General features: G+C 40.3%; 2 protein-coding genes across 2 annotated transcripts in view; one reads left to right on the top strand and one right to left on the bottom strand.

The window, feature by feature from the left end:
- Window positions 1–1,493: 1,493 nt before the first annotated feature.
- plekha3 (pleckstrin homology domain containing, family A (phosphoinositide binding specific) member 3) lies at window positions 1,494–8,987 on the bottom strand. The gene is made up of 8 exons (XM_060911823.1): window positions 8,628–8,987; window positions 7,714–7,830; window positions 7,398–7,553; window positions 7,118–7,242; window positions 6,287–6,457; window positions 6,036–6,079; window positions 5,850–5,941; window positions 1,494–3,059 (listed from the first exon to the last, which is right to left on the bottom strand). The coding sequence occupies exons 1-8, from the start codon at window positions 8,665–8,667 to the stop codon at window positions 2,935–2,937; spliced, it is 870 nt and encodes a 289-aa protein (XP_060767806.1). The 5' UTR covers window positions 8,668–8,987; the 3' UTR covers window positions 1,494–2,934.
- A 158-nt stretch (window positions 8,988–9,145) lies between these two features.
- LOC132874991 (X-linked retinitis pigmentosa GTPase regulator-like) overlaps window positions 9,146–23,274 on the top strand; it is a 105,141-nt gene continuing 91,012 nt past the window's right edge. The window contains exons 1-2 of the mRNA XM_060911541.1: window positions 9,146–9,701; window positions 9,819–9,938. Coding sequence (XP_060767524.1) covers window positions 9,908–9,938 — 31 coding nt within the window. The 5' untranslated portion in view covers window positions 9,146–9,701; window positions 9,819–9,907. The remainder of the gene's footprint in view (window positions 9,702–9,818; window positions 9,939–23,274) is intronic.

The following is a 23,274-nucleotide window of genomic DNA, read 5'->3' as shown; positions in this document are numbered from 1 at the left end:
TACCTGTGAAAATACCTTTGGCGGGGTGCTGTGCCTTCTGCTGGCTTGAAGGCACACTTCTCCCTATCCGTGCAGGGCTCACCGGTGCTGCTACCATCATCATCAAATTCTTCCTCCTCCTCCCCCTCTGCTGTTTCAGGCTGGGTTACTTCACTTTTGCTCGCTTCTTCTTGGGTCCCATTTTCTAAACTTTAAACTGAAAATTTTTAAAATTTTCCCACAAAATATCCAATGTTCTTCAGCCGAAAGACATGCAGAATGCTGCAGACACGCTGGTTTTATACCCACTCCTGGCTTACATCACACAAGTTATGAGTGATTGTAACGTGCTAATCACATGCATCACACACGCTTCACAAGTGCAGCCCGAACTCGTGGCTTTTTTCTGGCCACTCTTCCATACAGTAAAGCCCCGCTTCGTAGAGTGCACAACTTGAAGTGGTCCTGTGGACAGATACTTCCATCTCTGCTGTGGATCTTTGCAGCTCCTTCAATGTTATCTTTGGTGTCTTTGCTGCATCGCTAATGCCCTCCTTGCCCGGTCTGTGAATTTTGAAGGGCAGCTTTCTCTTGTCAGGTTTGTAGTGGTGCCTTATTCTTTCCATTTTGCTATAATGGATTTACAGTAATGGTGCTCCCTGGGATATTCAAATTTTGGGATATTTTTTATAACCCAGCCCTGATCTATACTTCTCCACACCTTTGTCTCTGACCTGTTTGGAGTGTTCCTTGGCTTTCATGTTGCTTGTTTAGTAGTGTTGCAAAATCACGGTCCTTCGAGAACAGGTTGAGTTAGACAGACATCATGTGACAGATCATGTGACACTTTGCAGACAGGTGGCTCTTAATCAGCTAATTATGTAACTAATGAAGTTAATTGCTTGGACCAGCTCTTATTTAGGGGTTCCATATGAAAGAGGGTAAAAACCTATGCACACTCCAGATTTCTGTTTTTCATCTTATTGTTTGTGTCACAATGTAAAGAAAAAAAAAAGTAAAAAACAAAAAAACTATTTGCACCTTTAAAGTGGCAGGCACGTTGTGACAATCAAATGGTGCTAAACCCCCTCCCCCCCAAAAAAAAAAAAAAAATCCATTTTAATTCCAGCTTGCAATGTGACAAAACAGGACAAACACCAAGGGGGATGAATACTTTTGCAAGACACTGTATAGCTGTCACAACGTAGCTAATAACAGTTTTAACAACATTCACTGTATCTATAAATGGATAAAAGTAAGATACTATTAATGAAAAAGTGCAGGCAAATTCCTGTGATAATAGGAATAAGAGGAATAAAACACTACAGTTGTTATTGCCAAATAAACTTCGTAACAGTAACTTAACATTATTGATTATTTCCTGCTCCTGTTTTATTCCTAAATCCCTTTTCCTTCTTTTTTCACTCATCTTTACATGTTTAACAGTGAATATAATAATGTAAAACCAGATGTGAATAGAAAAAAGTGGTAAAGGCAAATCCCAAAAAAGTACATTATACTCCAAAACTACTTTATTCTCTTTAAGCTGCTGTAAAAGTGTCTTCCTAAAGATTACAAAATCATAAAAGAAAACATAAATTTTGAAGGAAGGAAGCATACATCAGGTTGTATCTTTCTGTTACTATTTTAGCTGAGAATTATGTTGCTTATTATGTAAAAGTTGCTGATTCACTTGAAAATATATTTATTCTGTGATGTTAATTCTTACAGTTATGAATCAGAACTCCTAAATAAAACCAAACCCTCTTCTGTATTGTCATATCATCATTTCAAATACAGTTTTCCTGTCTTCTTTGGGGGATTGGATTTGTTGAGTAAATAATGTGTAAACAATGTGCAATTCACTCTCTCCATTTCATTATCAGGTAGAATGTTCAGCTGAAATGCCAGGTACAAGTTAAAAAAAATCATCCTGTGTACATTTAATGCATTTTTTTCTTCCATTAAACATATCAACACATCAAATTCCTCCATGCGAAGAATTGATTTTAAGGCAAAATGATTTATATAAGTGGGAAATGACTGGTAACATCTGGCAACTTAATAAATAAAAAAGTGTATACTTGCATAATAACTTCGTAAACACTGGAGCATGCCAAGTGCACAACAAAAGTGAAGCATTAAAGTAATGAGAAATTCCATTGATTTTTCAAAATGTCAGCATAATTTGCTCAGTTAAATACATTTTCTTAAAACAAGATTTGTGATACGGACTGAAGTGCGGTGAGAGACATTTTGTTTTTCATTCAAATTACAAGTGTGGTTTTATATGTTTAGATTTTTTTGTAGCAAATCAAAAGAATTACAGTATTTCTTCATTTTTTTCCATACTCTCTACATAACCAATACAAAAGCCTGTATTTTGTACATCTATGTACAAAAGTACAAAATGTAATCGATGAATCCCAGCAAGGACCAAAGATTAAACTCTTACCATAAAACAGCCTTCAAGGTGACATACATACATTTGTAACGTTTTAGAGGTTTTCGTGCATCAGTGTTGACTTTTCACTCAGCAAATTATACAGAAGTTTTGAGGGAAAAAAAAAAAAAGAAGGAACCTTCGTAGTAATTACCTGTCAGTATACGCACAGTATTGCCACTCATTTGGCACTGCAACTAAAACCTTACTCAGAGATCTCTTCACAAAAGGCTACACGTCACTTACGGAATCCAAAGTGGATTTCTATACTCTTCACCGACAGGCTTGCATATCACAAATCGAACAATATTTATCCAGAAAACAAAGCAAGTTAAAAGGGGAAAAAAAATACAAATATTCAAACTTTGCTTTCTGCCATTTTCTTATTAAAGTGCAACAAAATTCTCCACTGAGGGAAATAATACTTCCTAAACACCAGTAACGCGGTGCTGCAAACAGTAGCTGCACATCAGCATATTTCCTCCTGCTCGTGTACTCCGAAAAAGCTGAACTCAAAGTGACAAGTCTGACTCTGGAGTGTCTGTTTCCATGATTAAACACGTCCCCGTGCCGATCTCTTCAGGAATTACTGGTGCAGTGTCACCGTTTACACTGGCTTTGGGCAACAGCATGGGACCTTTTGGGTGAGAAACAGAAATAATGGAAAGTTGGACAGACTTAACACCAAAAGCACCTGTGCTGATCTTGACATGAACCATGACAATAAAACCTGCTTTATAAAAATACTTCAAAATAACATTCAATTCAAGCAATTGTGTTTTATACTTTGTTTACAAACCATCTAACACTGAGTAAGTTATTAATAACTCATACAAATAGAAGAATAAATATGAGTTTTAATAATGACCTTACTACCATTCACTGACTTTTTTTTAAAAAATCACATTAAAATGAAAACAATTAACCCATGAACCAAAATGTATTAATTATATACATGAACATGTACAGTACAGGTTCCTTGATACTATGTATTAGGCATAAACAGCACTTGCTGGATTATTAAATCTAAGAATCTGACAATATAATCGTGTGACGATAAATCGTTATAACAATTTATGATTATTTGAATCAATGCAATAAAAAAAATGAATCATGACTATTATCAGGCTGTGTAATCTCTTAGTTTTTCCTAGCAGTAACTGTGTTGTTTAGACAGTAGAAGGCACAATAACATACAATAGCAGGACTTCACCTTAGGCAGAAGTAACACAGCTCTATTGCAGCAAAAACTCTCAAAAAAATCTAAAATGATCCAAAATGGTAAAGTGCTGTTGTGTGATTGTACAAATAGATTTAATAAAAAAAAAAAAAAATCAGAGCTCTCTTTGACTGCTGAAAGATAAACAAAAGAGAAGCAAATTGACGCAGTACAAACTTTCAGACATTTATTAAGAAAAGGCTTATTTGTTATTAACTTTTCATTTTTAATAAAAGGAATATTTTAGTTAATAGGCTATTATATTTTACTCCAACTTTTACAAATGTCAGGGCTCGACATTAACGGTAGTCTGACTGTCCGGGACGACCAAATGTTCGCTCTGGACAAGTCAAATCTGCATTTGCCTGTCCAACGGGACAAGTTGAATGTTTGTTGAAAATCAGCATTTTTATAGTAAATATTCAAGATTTACATCAATAAAGTTCCAACAAAACTAGTTCAATCTGCTTAGTGATTTGGCCGTGTTACTGTTTACGAAATTCTGGGGAAGCCAAGTACAGCAGGTGTGTGTGTAAAAATAACCACTTTGTAATATCTAATTATAGATTATTAGACTTTGAATTAATCTAAATCTGAGAAATGACGATCAAATACCTCAATACAATAAATATCTGCAGTGAATTTTCATTTCATTCGGACATTCATTGTATTTTTCTTTTGTATGGAACACATTAACAATCATAAATGTCGTAAAACATTTTGCGGGAATTCTACAACAGTGCCGAACTCACTTAAGGTTTGTTTTCATTCACAGTGTGATTCTGTCACCCTTATATCATGTCCAACTTGTTTTCTTTGTTTCATTTCTTCAAATTAATTTATACTTCAAGTTTTGCTAATTAAGATTTTAATTAAGATTAACTTTATTTCCTCCAGAAGCTTTGAATTTGGGTGAGTCTAACTCCTAAAATTGCATATTAGGTAATGGGTTATAACAACACATGCACCATAATGGGACATTGGATTGTTTTTGTTTACTGTTGCAGTTAAAGTTTGAGTTTTATTGAAAAATTATAAATCATTAAAGCTTAATGATTATCATAACTACACCTGCTTTTTGATCAACTTTGTTAACCACCTTCTTTTCAGTGAACTAGTAAATACATCGTAATAAAAAGGTTATGGTCAGGACAAGCAAAAAATCTTGCTGCTTGTCCAACTGGACAAGTGGATTAAAAAGTTAATGTTGAGCCCTGAATGTGAGTAAATACTCATTGTTGGTTATAAAAAATAAATAAATGTGTTTTTTTTATTATTTAACAAAATAAATATTTAAGTTAGTAAAGAACAGGAAAATAAATGTTGCTTTTTTTGGTAATACAATGTTCTTTCTCTTTTTTTTAAATATTGTGGGAAGATTGAATCATGAACCCAATTTTGTGAATCACATCATGACTCAAGTGAATCATTACATGCCTAGTAACAATTCATTCACAGGGACTCGTATGGTAGATGCTCCACATAATGCAAGACAGAAAAATGGATAAAAACTTGTTTTGATAGATTTTTCTGTGTTAAATCATTGTTGACAGAGTGAAGTTTTCTTCAAGATGTTTATCATATATAGCAGGAGTCTCCAGTGTCAGTAGTTTTTCCACCATGTGACTGTCTTGAACTTCATGGATTTTTATTAACAATTTTTTTGTCTTATATAAATGACTGTTGATAGTTGTTATAAGTGATAATATAAACTCTTACTTCTTGGATGTTCCACAACAATAAATGTACTTATAAATGGATTAAAAAAATCATAGTGTCTTGTTCTTAAATAAATAAAAATAAAATTGGAATTGCTGGCAAAATTACTGTGGTATATTGTAAGTGGAACAAAATGCTATTGTATAATCCTCAAAATACTAGTACTGTAAATGCCCTTCAGGATAATTATTAATACAGCAGTGAAGGTTTTTAAAATAATTTTGTACATAAAATCAATTGTGCATATGAATAATTAAAAACAACACTGACTGTTTGTTTTGGGATTACCAATGGTAAAATGATCTGTAACAAACCAGTCTGTATCATCTAACAAATGGCCTGTGAACACATTATATGCTGAGGTTATTATATATAGCATTACCAAAATAGTGCTTGCAAGTGGATATGTATTTTTCAGTGACATGCATTTAGCAGTCTCTGTGTTTTTTTTTTTGTGGTGTGTGTGTGTGTTCATGCACGGTGACTTACTCTCCTCTGCATCTCTGTCACTGACAGCCTCTGTATCTGAGCATGTCCGTATGCGTCTCTGCGATGACCTGTGATCTATCAGCACACTGGACCTTGAGAAAAAGTACAAGATGTTGAGTGTACAGGGATGTGGCCACACTGAGACACACAAAAACTCACATTGTGTATGTGTCAGTATATTGTTACCTGTCATAGCTATATGTGCCTGGATGGCTGATGGAGCGTTTCATCTTCTCAGTAAAGAAGAGGAGGAAAACAGGAATTATTACATTATTATTCTCATCATGGTATAATTGTATTAAAAATATTGGTTGTTTTCATAGTCAATTTGAAGAAAAACATTTTTGTACATTACACAGTATACAATGACACATCGAAGAACATATTCAGTTTTGTTGTAGTTAATATGTTTATAGCAGGTAAAATTCGGTCCTCACTCTGGCCATTTGGATGGGAGACGGGGAGACAGGTGACATTAGTGGGTCTGAAGGACTCGACTGCAGCATGTCTGTCTGGAACTTCAAATTAGCGATCTTCATACATTCCTCCAGTGTCTGAATGAAGGTATTGCATGTGGCACTCAGCAAAGATGATGCCTCATTCTTTGTCTGGGAAAACATCCGAATCACTTACAAAAATAGCATTTACAAAGTAAATTAACTCTGCAGGATTTCATATAAACAGCAGTATGACAAATAGAAATAGTCACACTTCTACTTCTATTATTATATAGTGAATTTTATATTATAATCTCATCTCATCTCATTATCTCTAGCCGCTTTATCCTTCTACAGGGTCGCAGGCAAGCTGGAGCCTATCCCAGCTGACTACGGGCGAAAGGCGGGGTACACCCTGGACAAGTCGCCAGGTCATCACAGGGCTGACACATAGACACAGACAACCATTCACACTCACATTCACACCTACGGTCAATTTAGAGTCACCAGTTAACCTAACCTACATGTCTTTGGACTGTGGGGGAAACCGGAGCACCCGGAGGAAACCCACGCGGACACGGGGAGAACATGCAAACTCCACACAGAAAGGCCCTCGCCGGCCCCGGGGCTCGAACCCAGGACCTTCTTGCTGTGAGGCGACAGCGCTAACCACTACACCACCGTGCCGCCCCTTATATTATAATATTATAATGAAAATATGTAGTAATGTGGAAATATAATTAATGATTTAACAAATTAATAGTAAAATAAGGAATAGTATTCTGGTCTTAGTTTAAGTGAAATGCAACAGTATAATGTGCAGTGACTGACCTCAGCAAGGTCTCCCTCCTGCTCCACCGACTCTTGGATGGTGTGAACCTGCTGCATTAGTAAGTCACAGTACAGACGCAGTTCTGACATCTTGGTTTTCAAAGACTCAGTGGTCTCTGTTAATTCTGCAAGAGATGAGTACCGTACAAACATCTTGCTTTGACAATCCCTGCTGATTTAATTTTATATGTAACAATACCACAGAATGAGGTGAGGTAAAGCATAGTACGGAGTTATAAGACAGCTGTAAAAGTGGCTTAGGAAGGTAAGAATCTCAGACCTCTCTCTTTTTTGGTTCTTGTATCAGTAAGCCCAGCCTTCGAACTTCCTAGCGCCACCAGCCATTTCTGTCTTTCGGCTGCATTTACGGCTTTCACGTAGAAATGCTGCTCTCCTGGTATGATCAGCTCCAGTCTGGTATTATCAGTCGGGTGAACTGGTTTACAGGAATGAAGGAGTAAAACAAACAACCAGATTAAACCAGCTCATGCTTAACAAGCTATACTTTTTAAGATGAACATAAATGGTTTGTTCATATAACACAACAAAGTATAATTATAAATATGTATTTGTCATAATTGTTTAATGTGTTGTACCTTTAATTTCACACACTGACATCTTTATGCTGCCCTTACTGCCTTTGCACACATTATCTTGTGAGTCGTAATAGGAAATGATTCCATTGTTCAAAACAAACCAGCGTGGCTGCCATCCTACAACACAGAATTAAAAAGGAGATATATACACTGCAGTTAATTTGTGTAATGTACTGGTGCATTTTCATCTATGCTTTGACAAGCTGAGCACAGTCTCGTGCTGCTCGGAAATGATTCGACTCTGAATCAAATGAACAGGAAGTGAACCAAACATGGCGTGAACAGGAGTTTCCTGCAGATGTGAGCTGCTAAACTAATTCAGTGCCACAGAAGTATTCTGGAGACTTGGACCAAAAAAAAAAAACAAAAAACAGTCGATGCGACCCACAGAATGTTGTAAACTAGTTTATATGATTATTTAGTAATTCATTGAGCTCCGGCTCTGTGGTCAGGTCATTTTGGTGATTTCTACACGCATTTGATAAACGTTTGTTTACTTTTTCCGTCGAGTTTTCTGACTGTGTTCTGAGCCCTACACACCCTCAGACATAATAATAATAACAATAATAATAATGTCCATTTCTGGTTCATGTAATTACATGCAATGAGAAAACAAACAGTAAACGAACCAAAAGTATCAGATTATTCGGACTCAGAAACTGGACTAATTAGTAAGAGCGCCCTTAGAAACCTGTATAACCACTGACAGGCGAATCATTCACTCACTCACAGACAGACATTTGAAGAAAGTGACACTTAAATGACATTTATTGTTTGGATCATAAGAGCAGGTTATTATATTCCAGATGTTCTGTGTATTTTTTTCTCAGCTCTTTCTAAATATTTTCAAATCAGAGACTCGCAGTGATACCGAATGCAACCCAGTACCTCTTCCTGCTGTGTAATTAAGTTACCTGTCATATAATTAGTCCACTTGTACAGCACTCCTTCCATTATTGTTATGGCAGAAAAACTGTTTAAAAAAAAATCAGAAAGCTTATAAGGCAGCCAATCGCCGTTAGGAAATGTTCAAGTGCCTGTCATCTTGACAAAACGAGACCAAATGTTGAAGGACGTGAAAAACGCTTCCATAATGCTGTTATCCAAAATTAAATTTCATCATGAAAGGTTCTTTTTGAGACGAGGACGGAACACTAGCGCGTTTACCACAACGACACCGGAAGTGGATGTTTAAAAACTATAAAAGGCAAGAGGTGAACAATACACGAAAAACAATAATAATAATAATAATAATAATAATAACAACAACAATAATAACAATAATAATACGCAAGTGGTAGTTTATAGAGACACAAGTAAAAAAAAAACAGGAAGTGACGTTTTTACGCTGTCGTGAACCGGAATTGTATTTTAATTTGGGCTCCAGTGTCATAAGCTGATTAGTAATTATTCGGCTCTACAAAGCATACGGTCAGGTAGATCATTCAGGGGCGACTTCATCAATGAAATATACAGTACATTATTCCATCTAGAAGCAGTAGGAATAGTAACTAATTTTCTTTGGGTACTGGCACATGCTGGTGTTGAGGGTAATGAGCAGGTGGACAAGTTAGCCAAACAAACACTCAAGCATAAAGAGGTAGATTTACTAATCCCTGTGAGTAAGGCGGAGGCTAAGGTCCTTATAAAGAATCATGCCAAATCAATCTGGCAGGAATACTGGGATGACAATGAAAAGGGCAGACATCTGTACAACATCCAAAAACAGGTGGACAAAGGAAGAATGGAAGGTAGAAGTAGGAAAGATGAGAGCATGATAACCCGTCTAAGACTTGGTCACACAGGGCTTAACGGTACACTAAAAATAATAGGTAAACATCACACAGGAAACTGTGATTACTGTAGCCAGCTGGAAACAGTAGAGCATGTTTTATTTCACTGCAAACAGTATGAGGAAGAAAGAAGAAACCTTTGTCAGTCATTAAGTACAGTGAAACACAGCAGTTTTAATCTACCTGGCATCTTGGGTAAGGCATCTAGCCATATATATCATTTTGTTCTCAGATTTTTCAAAGAAACTGGGCTACCCCAGAGGATATAAGTTTTTTTTTTTTAATCCAATATCTACCTGGTCCACACTCCAGCCCAGTTGGTGGCGGTAATGCTCCTTTAAGTTGGTTGCCAACCGCCATAAAACCTTAAAGAAGAAGAAGATAAGCTGATTAGTGTAGAAATGGCTGGAGATACAGAAGACGAGATACCTGGTAGGTTTACTTTAAATTTGCTACACGTTAACTTTAAAAAAAAAAAAAGACAATTATTACATTTTGAGAATAGCCAGATAGCAAGAGCAAAATCCCAAAGTTATTAGTCTCTTATGTTAGAATTGGTAGTGACGTGAGAATAATATTTAGGTAAGAAGAGGATTGAGGGGGAAAAAATCATGAAAACACATAATATAACATTCCATCCATCCATCCGTCCGTCCGTCCGTCCGGCTGCTGTGAAAAGAGCCGGCATTTATTTCATGCAGATGAAAGTAGCTTCTATGAGTTGCGTGGGACAACAAGCCACGCCCCCTCTCATTTTTAAAAGTAAAATATGTAAAGGTAAAAATTTGCTTGCACTTATTTCACTGATATAGATAAATTATATAAATAAAATGTGCTTAAAATTCTGAACTTTGCCTATATTGTACATGTATGGTAACAAATTTCTTTTTAGAATAAACTATGCTACAGACTTGATAGTAGCGGTAAATGTACTACTTTAAAAAGTTCAGTTGATATTGTATTAATAGTGCACTACTTAGTTATTATTATGAAATACAATACAAGTCTTGTTAAAATTGATATTTTAATGAAATACACGTGATAGATAATTATTTGCAAACATGTTTATGGTATCTCATCTCATTATCTCTAGCCGCTTTATCCTGTTCTACAGGGTCGCAGGCAAGCTGGAGCCTATCCCAGCTGACTTATGGGCGAGAGGCAGGGTACACCCTGGACAAGTCGCCAGGTCATCACAGGGCTGACACATATGCCCCTTTTCCACCAAAGCAGTTCCAGGGCTGGTTTGGGGCCAGTGCTTAGTTTGGAACCGGGTTTTCTGTTTCCACTGACAAAGAACTGGCTCTGGGGCCAGAAAAAATGGTTCCAGGCTAGCACCAACTCTCTGCTGGGCCAGAGGAAAGAACCGCTTACATCAGCGGGGGGGCGGAGTTGTTAAGACCAACAACAATAACAAGACCGCGAAAGATCGCCATTTTTAAGTGACGAGAAGCAGCAGCTGTACAAGCGCGAAGTCATCCATTATTATTATTATTGTTGTTGCTGCTGCTGCTTCTTCCGCGTTGTTTTTGCTTCGATATTCGCGCCAAGGTTTATGCAAACGTAGCGACGTAACTGACGTATACAGCGACATAATGATGTATACAGCGACGTAACTGACGTATACAGCGATGTAATGACGTGGCTTCCTTTAGCACCGCGAGCTATGGAAAAGCAAACTGGTTCTCAGCTGGCTCGCAAGTTGAACGAGTTGTGAACCAGCACCAGCACTGGCCCCTAACCAGCCCTGGAACTGATTTGGTGGAAAAGGGGTAATAGACACAGACAACCATTCACACCTACGGTCAATTTAGAGTCACCAGTTAACCTAACCTGCATGTCTTTGGACTGTGGGAGAAACCGTAGCACCCAGAGGAAACCCACGCGGACACGGGGAGAACATGCAAACTCTGCACAGAAAGGCCCTTGCCGGCCACGGGGCTCGAACCCGGACCTTCTTGCTGTGAGGTGACCGCGCTAACCACTACACCACCATGCTGCCCCTGTTGATATATTGTTGCAAAAAATGGTAAAAGTTTACTTTGCTAATACATTTCAAAACATTATACTGTCTAAGTATAAAACATTTTTAAAAAAGTAATTTGTTGATCTAATATCATAAAGGTGTATAAATGCTGTATCAAAACACTAATTATAAACCTTTCAGCAATTATTTAATTTAGATTTGATAACTTATAAATTTGTAATTTTCCTAGATCTGCTGCTTGAAAAGAAATGGTGCTTATTGCATTTTCCTCACTTTTATAAGCTTTTTTTTTTTTAATTATGTTTGAAATGACTTCATCAGGGGAGGTACAGTTATTTAAAATCCCCCCAAAAAACCCACCCCAAAAAGTTATGGTTATAAGTTATGAGATAAAATAAGTTAACAATGAGCTTTATTTCATGTGGTCTCTGAGTTGGGTAGCACGGTGGTGTAATAGTTAGCACTGTCGCCTCACAGCAAGAAGGTTCTGGGTTCGAGCCCAGTGGCCGACGGGGGGCTTTCTGTGTGGAGTTTGCATGTTCTCCCTGTGTATCTGTGGGTTTCCTCCAGGTGCTCTGGTTTCCCCCACAGTCCAAAGACATGCAGTTAGGTTAACATGGGGCAGCCATGGCCTGAGGTTGGGCTGAAGTGCCCTTCCGTGGTGAAAAACCTCACAGGATCTTTAAGGATCCATGAGGATTGTCAAAGACCTGCCAAAGGTTCTTAAAGATAAGGATATTGTAAAGATCCTCAAGGGTTTGACAGAGATCTTTTAAGGATCCTACAAAGATCTTCATAACGATCCCCGCAAAGATCTTTGCAAGAATCCTTTAAAGGAACAGTCCACCGTACTTCCATAATGAAATATGCTCTTATCTGAATTGAGACGAGCTGCTCCGTACCTCTCCGAGCTTTGCGCGACCTCCCAGTCAGTCAGACGCAGTCAGACGCCCTGTCACTCCTGTTAGCAATGTAGCTAGGCTCAGTATGGCCAATGGTATTTTTTGGGGCTGTAGTTAGATGTGACCAAACTCTTCCGCGTTTTTCCTGTTTACATAGGTTTATATGACCAGTGATATGAAACAAGTTCAGTTACACAAATTGAAACGTAGCGATTTTCTATGCTATGGAAAGTCCGCACTATAATGCGCTGCCGAAGCGCGCAGAAGGTGTTAGTACGCCTGTCATTATAGTGTGGACTTTCCATAGCATAGAAAATCGCTACGTTTCAATTTGTGTAACTGAACTTGTTTCATATCACTGGTCATATAAACCTTGTAAACAGGAAAAACGCGGAAGAGTTTGGTCGCATCTAACTACAGCCCCAAAAAATACCATTGGCCATACTGAGCCTAGCTACATTGCTAACAGGAGTGACAGCACGTCTGACTGCGTCTGACTGACTGGGAGGTCGCGCAAAGCTCGGAGAGGCACGGAGCAGCTCGTCTCAATTCAGATAAGAGCATATTTCATTATGGAAGTACGGTGGACTGTTCCTTTAAGATCCTCAAGGATCTTTTCAAAGATATTACAAGGATCCTGTTAAGATCTTTGCTAGGATCCTTGAGGATTTGATCAGGATCTTTGCCAAGAGCTTCCTAAGATCTTTGCATAGATCCTGCAAGATCCTCGAGGATTCAACAAAGATCTTTCAAAGATCTTAGAAGGATCCTTTTCAGGATCTTTTTGAAGATTGTAACTGGAATCCTTAAGGATTTAATGAGGTTCTTGTAAGGATCCTTGCCAGGGTCTCTATGAGATCTTTGTTAGGATCCTTAAAGATCCTTGAGGATCTTTCTTTTTTTTTTTTAAATGATCCTAATTCAACAGAATTGGCAAGGATGGAAATAGATTGAAACTTACATAATTATGATTCATAAGAGTTGCATAAGGATGTACCAAGGAATCTTGAATAGCCAACATCTTAAAAGGATCTTTGAAAGAATCTTTCAAGTCAAGTTTATTTGTATAGCGCTTTTAACAATAAACATTGTCGCAAAGCAGCTTTGCAGAATTTGAACGACTTAAAATATGAGCTAATTTTATCCCTAATCTATCCCCAATGAGCACACCTGTGGTGATGGTGGCAAGGAAAAACTCCCTCGGATGACATGAGGAAGAAACCTCAAGACGAACCAGACTCAAAAGGGAACTCATCCCCATCCGGGCAACAACAGACAGCATGACTATAACATTAGGAGCGCAGGTGGCCAAGTGGTTAGAGCGCTTGACCGCTAAGCGAACGGTCCCTGGTTTGAGCCTCGGCTCGACGGGGATCTGGGGCTCACTCCCTGTCCACCCAGCAGTGAATAGGGACCTGGTGGAAACACTGGGGAAGTTAAAGGCGGCGAGGAAAGGAACTGGCCACCCTACCTCACTATGCCGATGGCCCAGGACAAGTGCGCTCTCTAACAGGCACTCCCCCAATGTACGAATCGTATATGGGACTCCCCTTTACTTTTGCTATAACATTAACAGTCCTAACAAAGTCAGCTTCGTTGATGCTATACCCCCCCCGATGGAAACCCGAGTGCAAAATCGTTCATGACAACTATAGTCCCAAAGTCAGCAAGTCAACTGCAGTCCCCAGCCACAAAAGCACCACTGCAAGAGTCCAGAGCGTCCTCCAGGCGCGACCCCCAACTGTCCACATGGGGCCGCCCTCCACAGGAGCGATGCGATGAGACTCCAACCAGACACAGGGCACCAGGTTGGATCAGGCAGGTCCGAGGAGCAGAAGAGGTCAGCATCTCTATCCCAGGACCAACATGTAACTCAGAGGGACAGATTTGGGGGTACGAGAGAGAAAACACAGGTTGTTAGGTATGCCCAATATCACCTGAATAAGTAGGAATGGTATACATATTGCACTGAGTATAATCAGGGACTCTGGCAACTAACTATGACAGCATAACTAAAAGGGGAGAGCCAGAAGGTAACACAGGCATGAGGGAGCCCCAGGACATAAAGCAGCCAGCCACTGTAATGGAAATTTCTAATAAACACTTCAGAACGCTTAGCAGTTGTCTTTTCAGTCATTTATTATGGTAGATCATATAAACAGATGTATAAAATAGGAAAGAGAAGAATAGAAGACACTACTTCTGATGATGCTGAGAGTACGCGCACTCTGAGTTGTGTTTTAGTGGCTGTTATCCATTATACTCTAAAGGCATTCGCTTACTGCTTGCATCTTCACGTGATTGGCTCAAGATTTTCTATGAAGCTTTGTTAAAGCGTGTACCTGGCGTGCTCTGGTATGTGCAGGCGGATGCATAGTTCTGGAGAACTCAGGCTTATCACCAGCCAAGGCCACAGAAAGGTGATTACAACATGGGAAAAACATCTTTCTCAGTACACTAAGCTACTTTAACTCAACATACAGAAACACAGAATAATAATGTTCGTCTATGAAATTTCCCTCACATTTCCCCCCTTTTTATCCTACAGGATAATAATTGCTAAAAGAAATGTACACAATTTCAGTGATGAGAGTTCCCAGAGAGATTCGACTTAACACGTCATTGAGTGTACAGGGATGATGCTAAGGCTGTTTTTATAAGACATAGACATCTTAAGTTAATGCTAGCAAGCTATATACATAGATCAGGAAACAATAGAACAGGAAACAACCACAAATGAAAATGTTTTAAGTTAGGGCTAATTTCATGTCAACTGTGCTAATGTCATCGAACGGTGGGTTGTGGTCTTCGTGTGGGTTTTGGAGGCCAGTCAGGCAAGTCGTCTGGGTCTATTTTCACCATCTGGTAACCAATATTTGTCAGCTGCCTCTGAAACACAGACATACAACATTGACAGAAAACAGGGAGCAAACATAGCATCACAATCACTAAGCCCAGGACCGGTATGGTAGATAGAATCAGAGTCTTCCATCCACTGAACTAACATGATCAGCTGTCTTCAACTCCTCCATGTTCATCTGCTCGTAATTGTTCAGCAACCTTGCGCATCTTGTTCAGTGCCTCAATGATGTTACCGAGTTAACCCTTGCCCTTCTTGACGTGTATTGATGCTCAGAGGGCGGGCATGCCCTATCAGCCCTCGTCCCACCTCACCGGGACTTGGAGGAAACTCGAAACCCTAAGACTTGTCTATCAGCTAGACACTGAAATACTCTTCCCTATTGAGGGTGCGTGCGTGATTAATGTGATTCACTGTGTGAACAGTGACTCGCACTGTTCCATGTAGTGATGCCTTTCTTCCTCACAAGCTTTAGTCAGCGTCTGGTCACTTAGGCCTTCCTCTTCCTCCTGCTCAGCCGGTTCAGGAACCCTCCTGCAGTGGCTAGCGTGGATCCACGTTAGGGATCGACCGATATGTTTTTTTCAGGACCGATACCGATTATTATGGAATTGGGATGCCGATAACCGATATGTGCAACCGATAAATGTAAACATTATAATTCACATGAAATTAAACATAGCACACACTGACACAGACCTTCATATCCATGAAATGTATGTTTAATTGTAAAATTGAACATGCAATTTTGTGCAGGGAGATGCCAGCAGCATTTGTACAATAAAGTCAAACATTAGTTAGAATAAAATGAGAAATAAAATAATAAAATAAATATTCACCAATAAAAAAAAAATCACTCTCTACTATATTACAGCTCACCATTTTCAGTGGAAAATAAATGAAAATACACTCTGGATTCTTTTACACTATGAACTAAGTAAGACTTACCAACTTCAAGTAGTTTTTAAATAACAAATCAAGTGTAGGGAGCTGCCTGCAGCATTTTTTAAAAAGTAAAATCAAACATAAAGTCGGCTATCACTCCCTATTATGTAACAACTTAACAAGTAACCATCTACATTCTAATGCTTTTAATGCCCAAGCCTAATATTCCCAATTTAGGAGGATTATATTGTAGTGAAGGAAGCACAGTTGCTCTGCATGTTAAAAGGAGCGGCTGCTCCTTTAAGAGTCTGTTCAGAGAACGGAAGTCGGAGTGAGGGGGCGACTTGAAACAGTTCACAGCGGTTAGCTACGCGTGTTGATTGGCTATATCGCTTGTGCCAAACAAATCAGATGATGTGGTGGGCGGGACTGTGTTCTTGAACTCAGAGAGGCGAGTGCAGGAAAGGACGTCCAGTGACAGTCGCGTTAGGAACGAAATGGCTGCAAAAAGGCATGTTATCGGCATATCGGTGGAAATTATGGCCGATACCGATAACCCTAAAAATGCAGAATATCGGCTCGATATATCGGCCAGGCCGATTATCGATCGACCCCTAATCCACGTCACTCTGCCCGTGACCTTCACTGCCGTTGGGGTCATGAGCAGGACCTGGAATGGGCCATTCCACCATGGCCTGTTCCACTTGGTTCGTGGGAAATCCTTCACCGCTATCCAATCCCCTGGTTGTAGATCGTGCAGAGGTCCCTCAGCGGGTTTGGGAAGTGCTTCTTTTACCTGTTTGTGGATAGATTTCAAAGCAGAGGACAACGTTGCACAGTAATTCAACATTGCATCATCACACAGTCTGGTGTCCGGCAGTGTTCCTTGAGCTGGCCCTATTCCCATGTTGGGTACTCGTCCAAACAGAATTTCGAATGGGCTTAACCCATGTTTAGGCCTAGTTTGCATCCTCATTTGTGTGAGTACTACAGGGAGGACCTTTGTCCATCCTAGTCCTGTTTCTGCACAAGCTTTGCTTAGTTTATTTTTAAGGGACCCATTTTCCATCTCTACTGCTCCCACACTGGCAGGATGGTAGGCACAATGTTGTTTCAGGTCTATCCCTAGGAATGCTCCTATTTTCTTTAGGGCTGCATTAACAAAGGGTGTTCCATTGTCACTTGAGATTTTGCTAGGTAAACCCCACCTAGGAATTGTATCTCTCAGGAGTGCTTTGACTACTGCCTCTGAGGGCCCGTTTACACGAGGACGCTGTTGGGTTAAAACGACTAAATATTTTATCGGAAGTGCCTTTCGTCTACACGGGGACGGCGTTTCCGAGGCTGAAAAACGGAAAAAATTGAAAACTCCTTCCAGAGTGGATAAGTTAAAAACAGCCCCCGTTGCATATCCATCTAAACTACCCAATACGCGAAACTCTGCTCGGATCTGCTCACGTCGGGTACGCGTTTACATCATACATATGTCATATACTGTACATGCCAGCCCGGGAAGTAAGAAAGTAAGTAAAAAAGTAAGAGCATGTCTGATTACATCGATCCAACGGACCTTCAAGCTGCCCTGGCAGCTTTAATAAACGTCCAGGAGTCCTTCGAACATATATACCGAATCTGCACATATACCGTTAATGAACAGAGGCGGGTATAGTATGCTCTTACTTTTTTACTTACTTTCTTACTTACCATAGCCAGAGTAGTCAAAGTTTTCGCGGCGCAGATGTGCAGATCAGACAAGACGGAAGACGTTGCGCATGCGTGCAGACATAGCGGAGGTCTTTCATAGCACCACCTAGCCGCCTGGCATGCACATCCAATTGAATTCCACACATTTATGCGTCACCGTATAGACGCAGATTTCCTCCTTGAAAACGGTCATGTAGACGCGGAAAAAAGTGAGAACGAAAACGGACTTTTGCGTTTTTGTTTCAGACCGTCCCCGTGTAAAGTGGGCCTGAGTCTTGTTTAGCTGTGGGAAATACTTCAACCCATTTTGAAAACATGTCAACTATTACCAGGCAATAGTCCACTTGCATGTGATGTCACAGCTGATCCAGATTGTAAACAGACGGCATCTTGTCAGTCAAACGCCATATTTCCGCTATCGCTGACACTGACTTTCGTTGTTTTTCGCCCAAATCTGCAAATATTACCGTGCCACAATATCGGAGAGTTGTATGGCATATAATTACCCCTGTGGGAAATTGTGAGAATGATGCAGTGCGCGTAGCAGCCGCAAGTGCAGGAGCTCCACTGAACTGTGTGAATGTGTGACTTGCCCTGATGCTACAAGCCTGTGTCTCTCTGAGAGGGAGCAGCCTCTCCCTCCTGAGTATATATGTGTGTGTGTGTGTGTGTGTGTGTGTGTGTGTGTGTGTGTGTGTGTGTGAGAGAGCGAGCATCCCCTCCCCCACCCGCACGCTGCACTTAGAGACATAGAAAGGCACACAGAAAGGGCAGTATTTGCTCAGAGTGCACCCTCCAAACAACGGGGATTTACACGAAATCGGAAGGAGATATTCACAAAATTCTTTCACATTGAGTGCCACAAGACTCTCCTGAACACGTTCATGTAATTTTTTTTTTTTTTTTTGTCTGTAGTGTAAAAAATGAGGACGCTAGAGCGAGTTAAAAACAAGTGACTTTTCTGATTTTGCAGTACAAGCGCTGCCACGTTTATAATGGGAGTCTATGGGGAAGTGCGCCTGTCCTCTCCTTACTTTAAGGCTTCTCATTTAAAAACTGTAGGGGTCTCTGCAGATAAGGGTCTCTGCAGATAAGGGTCACTAATCTGTAGGTCGTTTATTTTAGACATATATCTAGTTATCTGTTCATTAGAAAAATGAGCCGTGTAGTCCGTTGGTTGAAATTGATCCATTTTGTATACGAGTGCAACAATATTCAGCTGTGTTGTTGACCGACAAGATGGCGGCTGTTTACATTCCAGCCGGGATTCAGTCACGTGACTGCAAGAGGTCTATACCTTTTCCCTTCACTAGGTGTCAGTTCAATGAAGTCCATTTGGAGATGATCAAATGGTTTGTCTGGTATTGGGTGTGCTGCTTGAGTTAGTTTGATACCTTGACCTGCATTATTTTGTGCGCATATCAAGCATTGCTGGCAAAATTTCGCAGCATAATTTGAAAACCCCTCTGTGAACCATCTCTTTGTTACTTCTGCTACCATCCCCCCTTTTTGACACATGGGTGAGCCCATGTGCCAATTTTGCATAGAAAGGGAACATGTATTTTGGTAGACAGGGACAGCCCGAGGGACAAACCCAGAACAAGTTTGCAGGGATGCAGCCTGCCTGTTTCTAGACTCGTCTCTTGTCCTGGGTGGCAGTGCTCTGAAGGTCCGTTAGCTGTAAACAGGGGGTAGGAACCTGAGGAAAGGCAAGGTTAGAGGGTGAACTGGAAGTTGAGGCTGCACACTTAGCTGCCGCGTCCGCCTTGGCATTTCCTTGAGACACAAGATTCAGCATTGTTAGTATGGCCATTATTAAAAAATGTTCTGTTTCCGGTCCACCGGCTGGGTGAGTGCCGTTTGTGCGGTTGAAATTTTTTTTTTAACGCCGGTTTTTTGACATTTTTTTCGGGTTCGTAAATCTAAAATCGAACTTGACATTTACGCATTCCCAGGGCTTTCCACTAAGGCTCATACTAGCCAGTCATGACAAATAAGTAGCCAACACAAAATAAACTCCTGTGCACGCAGTTCCCAGGATTAAATGTATTTTCCACAGACCATTTATTTATTCACTTTACTCAAATACAAAGTAAAATGGCAGTAAATCTTTCTTTTCTTGCGTGTTGCATCATGAGGCGTTCCTGGCTTGTAAATCTCTTATTTTCGGTGCATGACACATTCACGCAGCTGAGCATGCTATGAATTAACAACGACAATGGTCTGCAGTGGTGGCTACACAATTACCGTATTGGCTCGAATATAAGACGGTGTTTTTGTTGTAAAAAATAGCTCTTAAAAAGGGGGGTCGTCTTAAATTCGCGGACTAGACAAAATGCCGCCAAAAACGAAAGTGAAAGTGAGGACAGTGAGAGTGAGCAAAGTGAGGCTGAGGATCTCTGTGCTGAGTAGCTGTAATTTAGCAAACTACCCTTTCCATTGTTTTAGTTGTTTATTATTGTAAACCTTAATGTATTGTTTAATGCATTGTTTAAAGCATTTGCACTGTTCTGCAAATTTATTCCATATACCCATAGGCTATGGGAAGTTAATGCATTGACATTCTGAAGTTTATGAACTTTCAATCTAAACCTGACAAATTTGTTGAATTAATGCAATTTAAATGTTTTAATTTGGCTTGTCTCGTAGCCTGCAGTTTAGCCTCTTTTTTTTTACTTCTATGAAAAGTGTTCACGGAAATGAGACTGAAATGACCTCTATTTAAATGTGAAAAACAAAAGCCTCTAATTTTAAACAGAATTTTGAAATAAATACGCTTTATATGAATTAACATTTGGTCTTCAAAAAACTTTTTCCCCAAAGATGAACTTGGAAAAGGGGGGGGTCGTCTTACATTCAGGGTCGTCTTATATTCGGGCCAATACGGTAAACACTCAGCGAACATTTCTCCATTTGTGTATGAAAATACACTCCAACGACTCAGTTTGGTTTCATTTACAACCAACGGTGTCTTTTGATGCAGCACGTAATTGAACGAGAGAAGACTGGTTTACCGGAGACAAAATAAGCATTATCTCTGCTTCTGTTCCCTCCGACGGCCCCGACACACTACTGCCTCTGCCGAGTGCACGCGCACACACCGCATGTCGGGGCCGTGGATGAGTTACTCTCCCTTCATCAATGAGTCGGCGGGGAATTTGTGGTTATTATCGGTACAAACAGCACAAATCACAACTTAAATGAGTGCAGTTCAGTTTGACATTATTATCAGTCCGTTAGATAAACATTTAATTTTATTAAAATCGAAAATTAATATTTAGAGCCTGTGGGCTACAAAAATAATAGTCATTAAAGTAGCCGGCTGGACTTAATTGTGTAGTCGGCTGTATGGCCGGCGCTTGTGGAAAGCCCTGCACTCCGCGCAGAATATAGAATTGAATCAGCTCTGCGCATGCGCCGTGCGGCACAAAAAAATGGCAGGCACCATGAAGGAAGGAGATCCGGAGTTTTCAAACATTTGCTTAAGTGTGAAATCGCAAAATGGTATTCTAGCGAACAACAAAATAGTAAAGATTCAGAAAAACAAATCATTCAGTGATCATTTTAATAGTGTAATTTCATCCGAACTAGGCCTAACGGTCGATTTAGAACTACAAAAAGTCCGTGTGTCGGACATTTTAAGTACCTTTGTAAAAGTTTTGCAAATGTTGTAGTCAGCATTTAAAATGCTAACTTAGTTTTTGTACAAGTTTCAGTTGATTAAACTGTCATATTTTATTAAATGTCTGCTTTTGTAATAAAGTACTGAAAGAAAAAGCAAGCACAGCATTGCGATTTCTTATCCATCCATATAGTAAAAAAAAAAAAATCCCTCCCTCCCGAAATTTTTTTTGCTCACCCGGTGGACAGGAAACGGATTTTTTTTTTAAGGATGGCCTATGGGCAGCACACTTACACACAGCAATGGCTCTAGGGAGTAGAATAGCATCCAACAGCTCCGAGACCAGTTTATGATGTACAATGGGAGATCCTGTGCTAGTGAGAATTTCTGTGTTTCCAAATGGTGCCAAAATCGTGCACAATGCCAAATGTGTACCTGCTGTCTGTAAAAATATTGACAGATTGCCCTGCAGCTAATTTGCATGCCTCAGTGAGGGCCCAGAGCTCTGCGGCCTGCGCCGACAGGTTTGAGGACAGACACGACGCCTTGAGGACCTCGTGATCTGAGACTACAGCAAAACCTACTTTCTTCTTTCCCATCTCTGAGTCTCTGGAGGCTGAACCATCCACATAGAGGACCATGTCTGGATTTTCCAAAGGGTCGCTCTTCAGGTCTGCCCTGGGGGAACAAAAATCGTTAGTGAGAGCAACACAGTCATGTGGCTCTCCATCGTCCTCTGTAGGGAGAAGAGAGGCAGAATTCAGAACAGAACAACGTTTCACAATGATGTTAGGCATATCAAGTATGACAGTGTTGTACTTCAATCATCTCTGTGCTGACAAATGTGACGTCTTTTTCTCCAACAGAAGCAGGGAGACAGCATGTGGGACCAAAAGGGTGAGGTCAGAATGCCCCACAATATTTCTGGAGGCAGTTACTGCCTTTTCAGCTGCAGCAACTGCACACAGGCAAACAGGAAGTCCAGCCGCCACTGGATCCAGCCTGCTGGAGAAGTAGGCTACAGGTCTCAATCTATCTCCATGTTTCTGCAAAAGAACAGAGGTCATAAAAACCCTTCTTTTCATCTACACTTTGAACAAAATGGTTTATTGGGGTCAGGCAGTCCCAGAGTGGGTGTGGTCTGCAGAGTGCTCTTTAGGGACGTCAGGCGTGCGCGGGACAGCCGCAGCATTGACTGCTTGCAGAGCTTGGACAAACCTCCACTCATCGGGCTGGGACGGTTTTCTTGCCTTCTTAACTGGAAAAAAAAAATAGGAGTGCGCACTGGAGAGTCCTGGCAAGGGACAATTACATCTGCCTTCAGCAACGAATCAAAGACCGGTTTTATACCTGCGATTGCTTCTGGTTTGAGTGGGTACTGGGTCTGTCTAGGCCTGAAATCTGATTTGGGGGTGATCACCACTGGTTCAGCATTCTTTATTAGGCCTACATCATGTTTACCCTTCGCCCAAACGGAATTTGGAACTCCCGCCAATTTGGGGTGCACCTCTGCTGGAGTTATGCCTGTGGAAACGGAGACAAACAGGCCACTATGGCTGGGGTCCCCAGGATCCCGGTCATCAGTGGCTAATATTACGCTGCGCTTAACATGCACACACTAGGGTTGGGTATTGAAAGAGTTTCATTCGATACCGGTGCCAAATCGATACTTTCAAAACGGTGCTGGTTCCTAAACGGTATTTAAATTGGTACTTTCAAAAAAAAAAAAAAGCACACTCGCACAGAATTTGTAATGAAAAAATGACTTTTTATTCCTAAGGCAAAGTCCAAGGTCAAATTGAACAACA

Source organism: Neoarius graeffei, chromosome 27, assembly GCF_027579695.1.
Source record: "Neoarius graeffei isolate fNeoGra1 chromosome 27, fNeoGra1.pri, whole genome shotgun sequence".
In the NCBI taxonomy this organism is placed as follows: domain Eukaryota; kingdom Metazoa; phylum Chordata; class Actinopteri; order Siluriformes; family Ariidae; genus Neoarius; species Neoarius graeffei.
The sequence above is the reverse complement of the archived record's forward strand: the minus strand, read 5'-3'. Positions and strand labels throughout refer to the sequence as shown.

What these genes read in the sequence shown, in the direction of transcription:
- plekha3 (XM_060911823.1), bottom strand. Translation starts at nt 8,667, where the DNA reads ATGGAAGGAGTGCTGTACAAGTGGACTAATTATATGACAG. An exon ending in GTGGACTAATTATATGACAG is followed by an intron (nt 7,831 to 8,627) that starts GTAACTTAATTA and finishes TCTGTGTTGTAG; the next exon opens with GATGGCAGCCACGCTGGTTT. An exon ending in CTCCCATCCAAATGGCCAGA is followed by an intron (nt 6,080 to 6,286) that starts GTGAGGACCGAA and finishes TTTACTGAGAAG; the next exon opens with ATGAAACGCTCCATCAGCCA.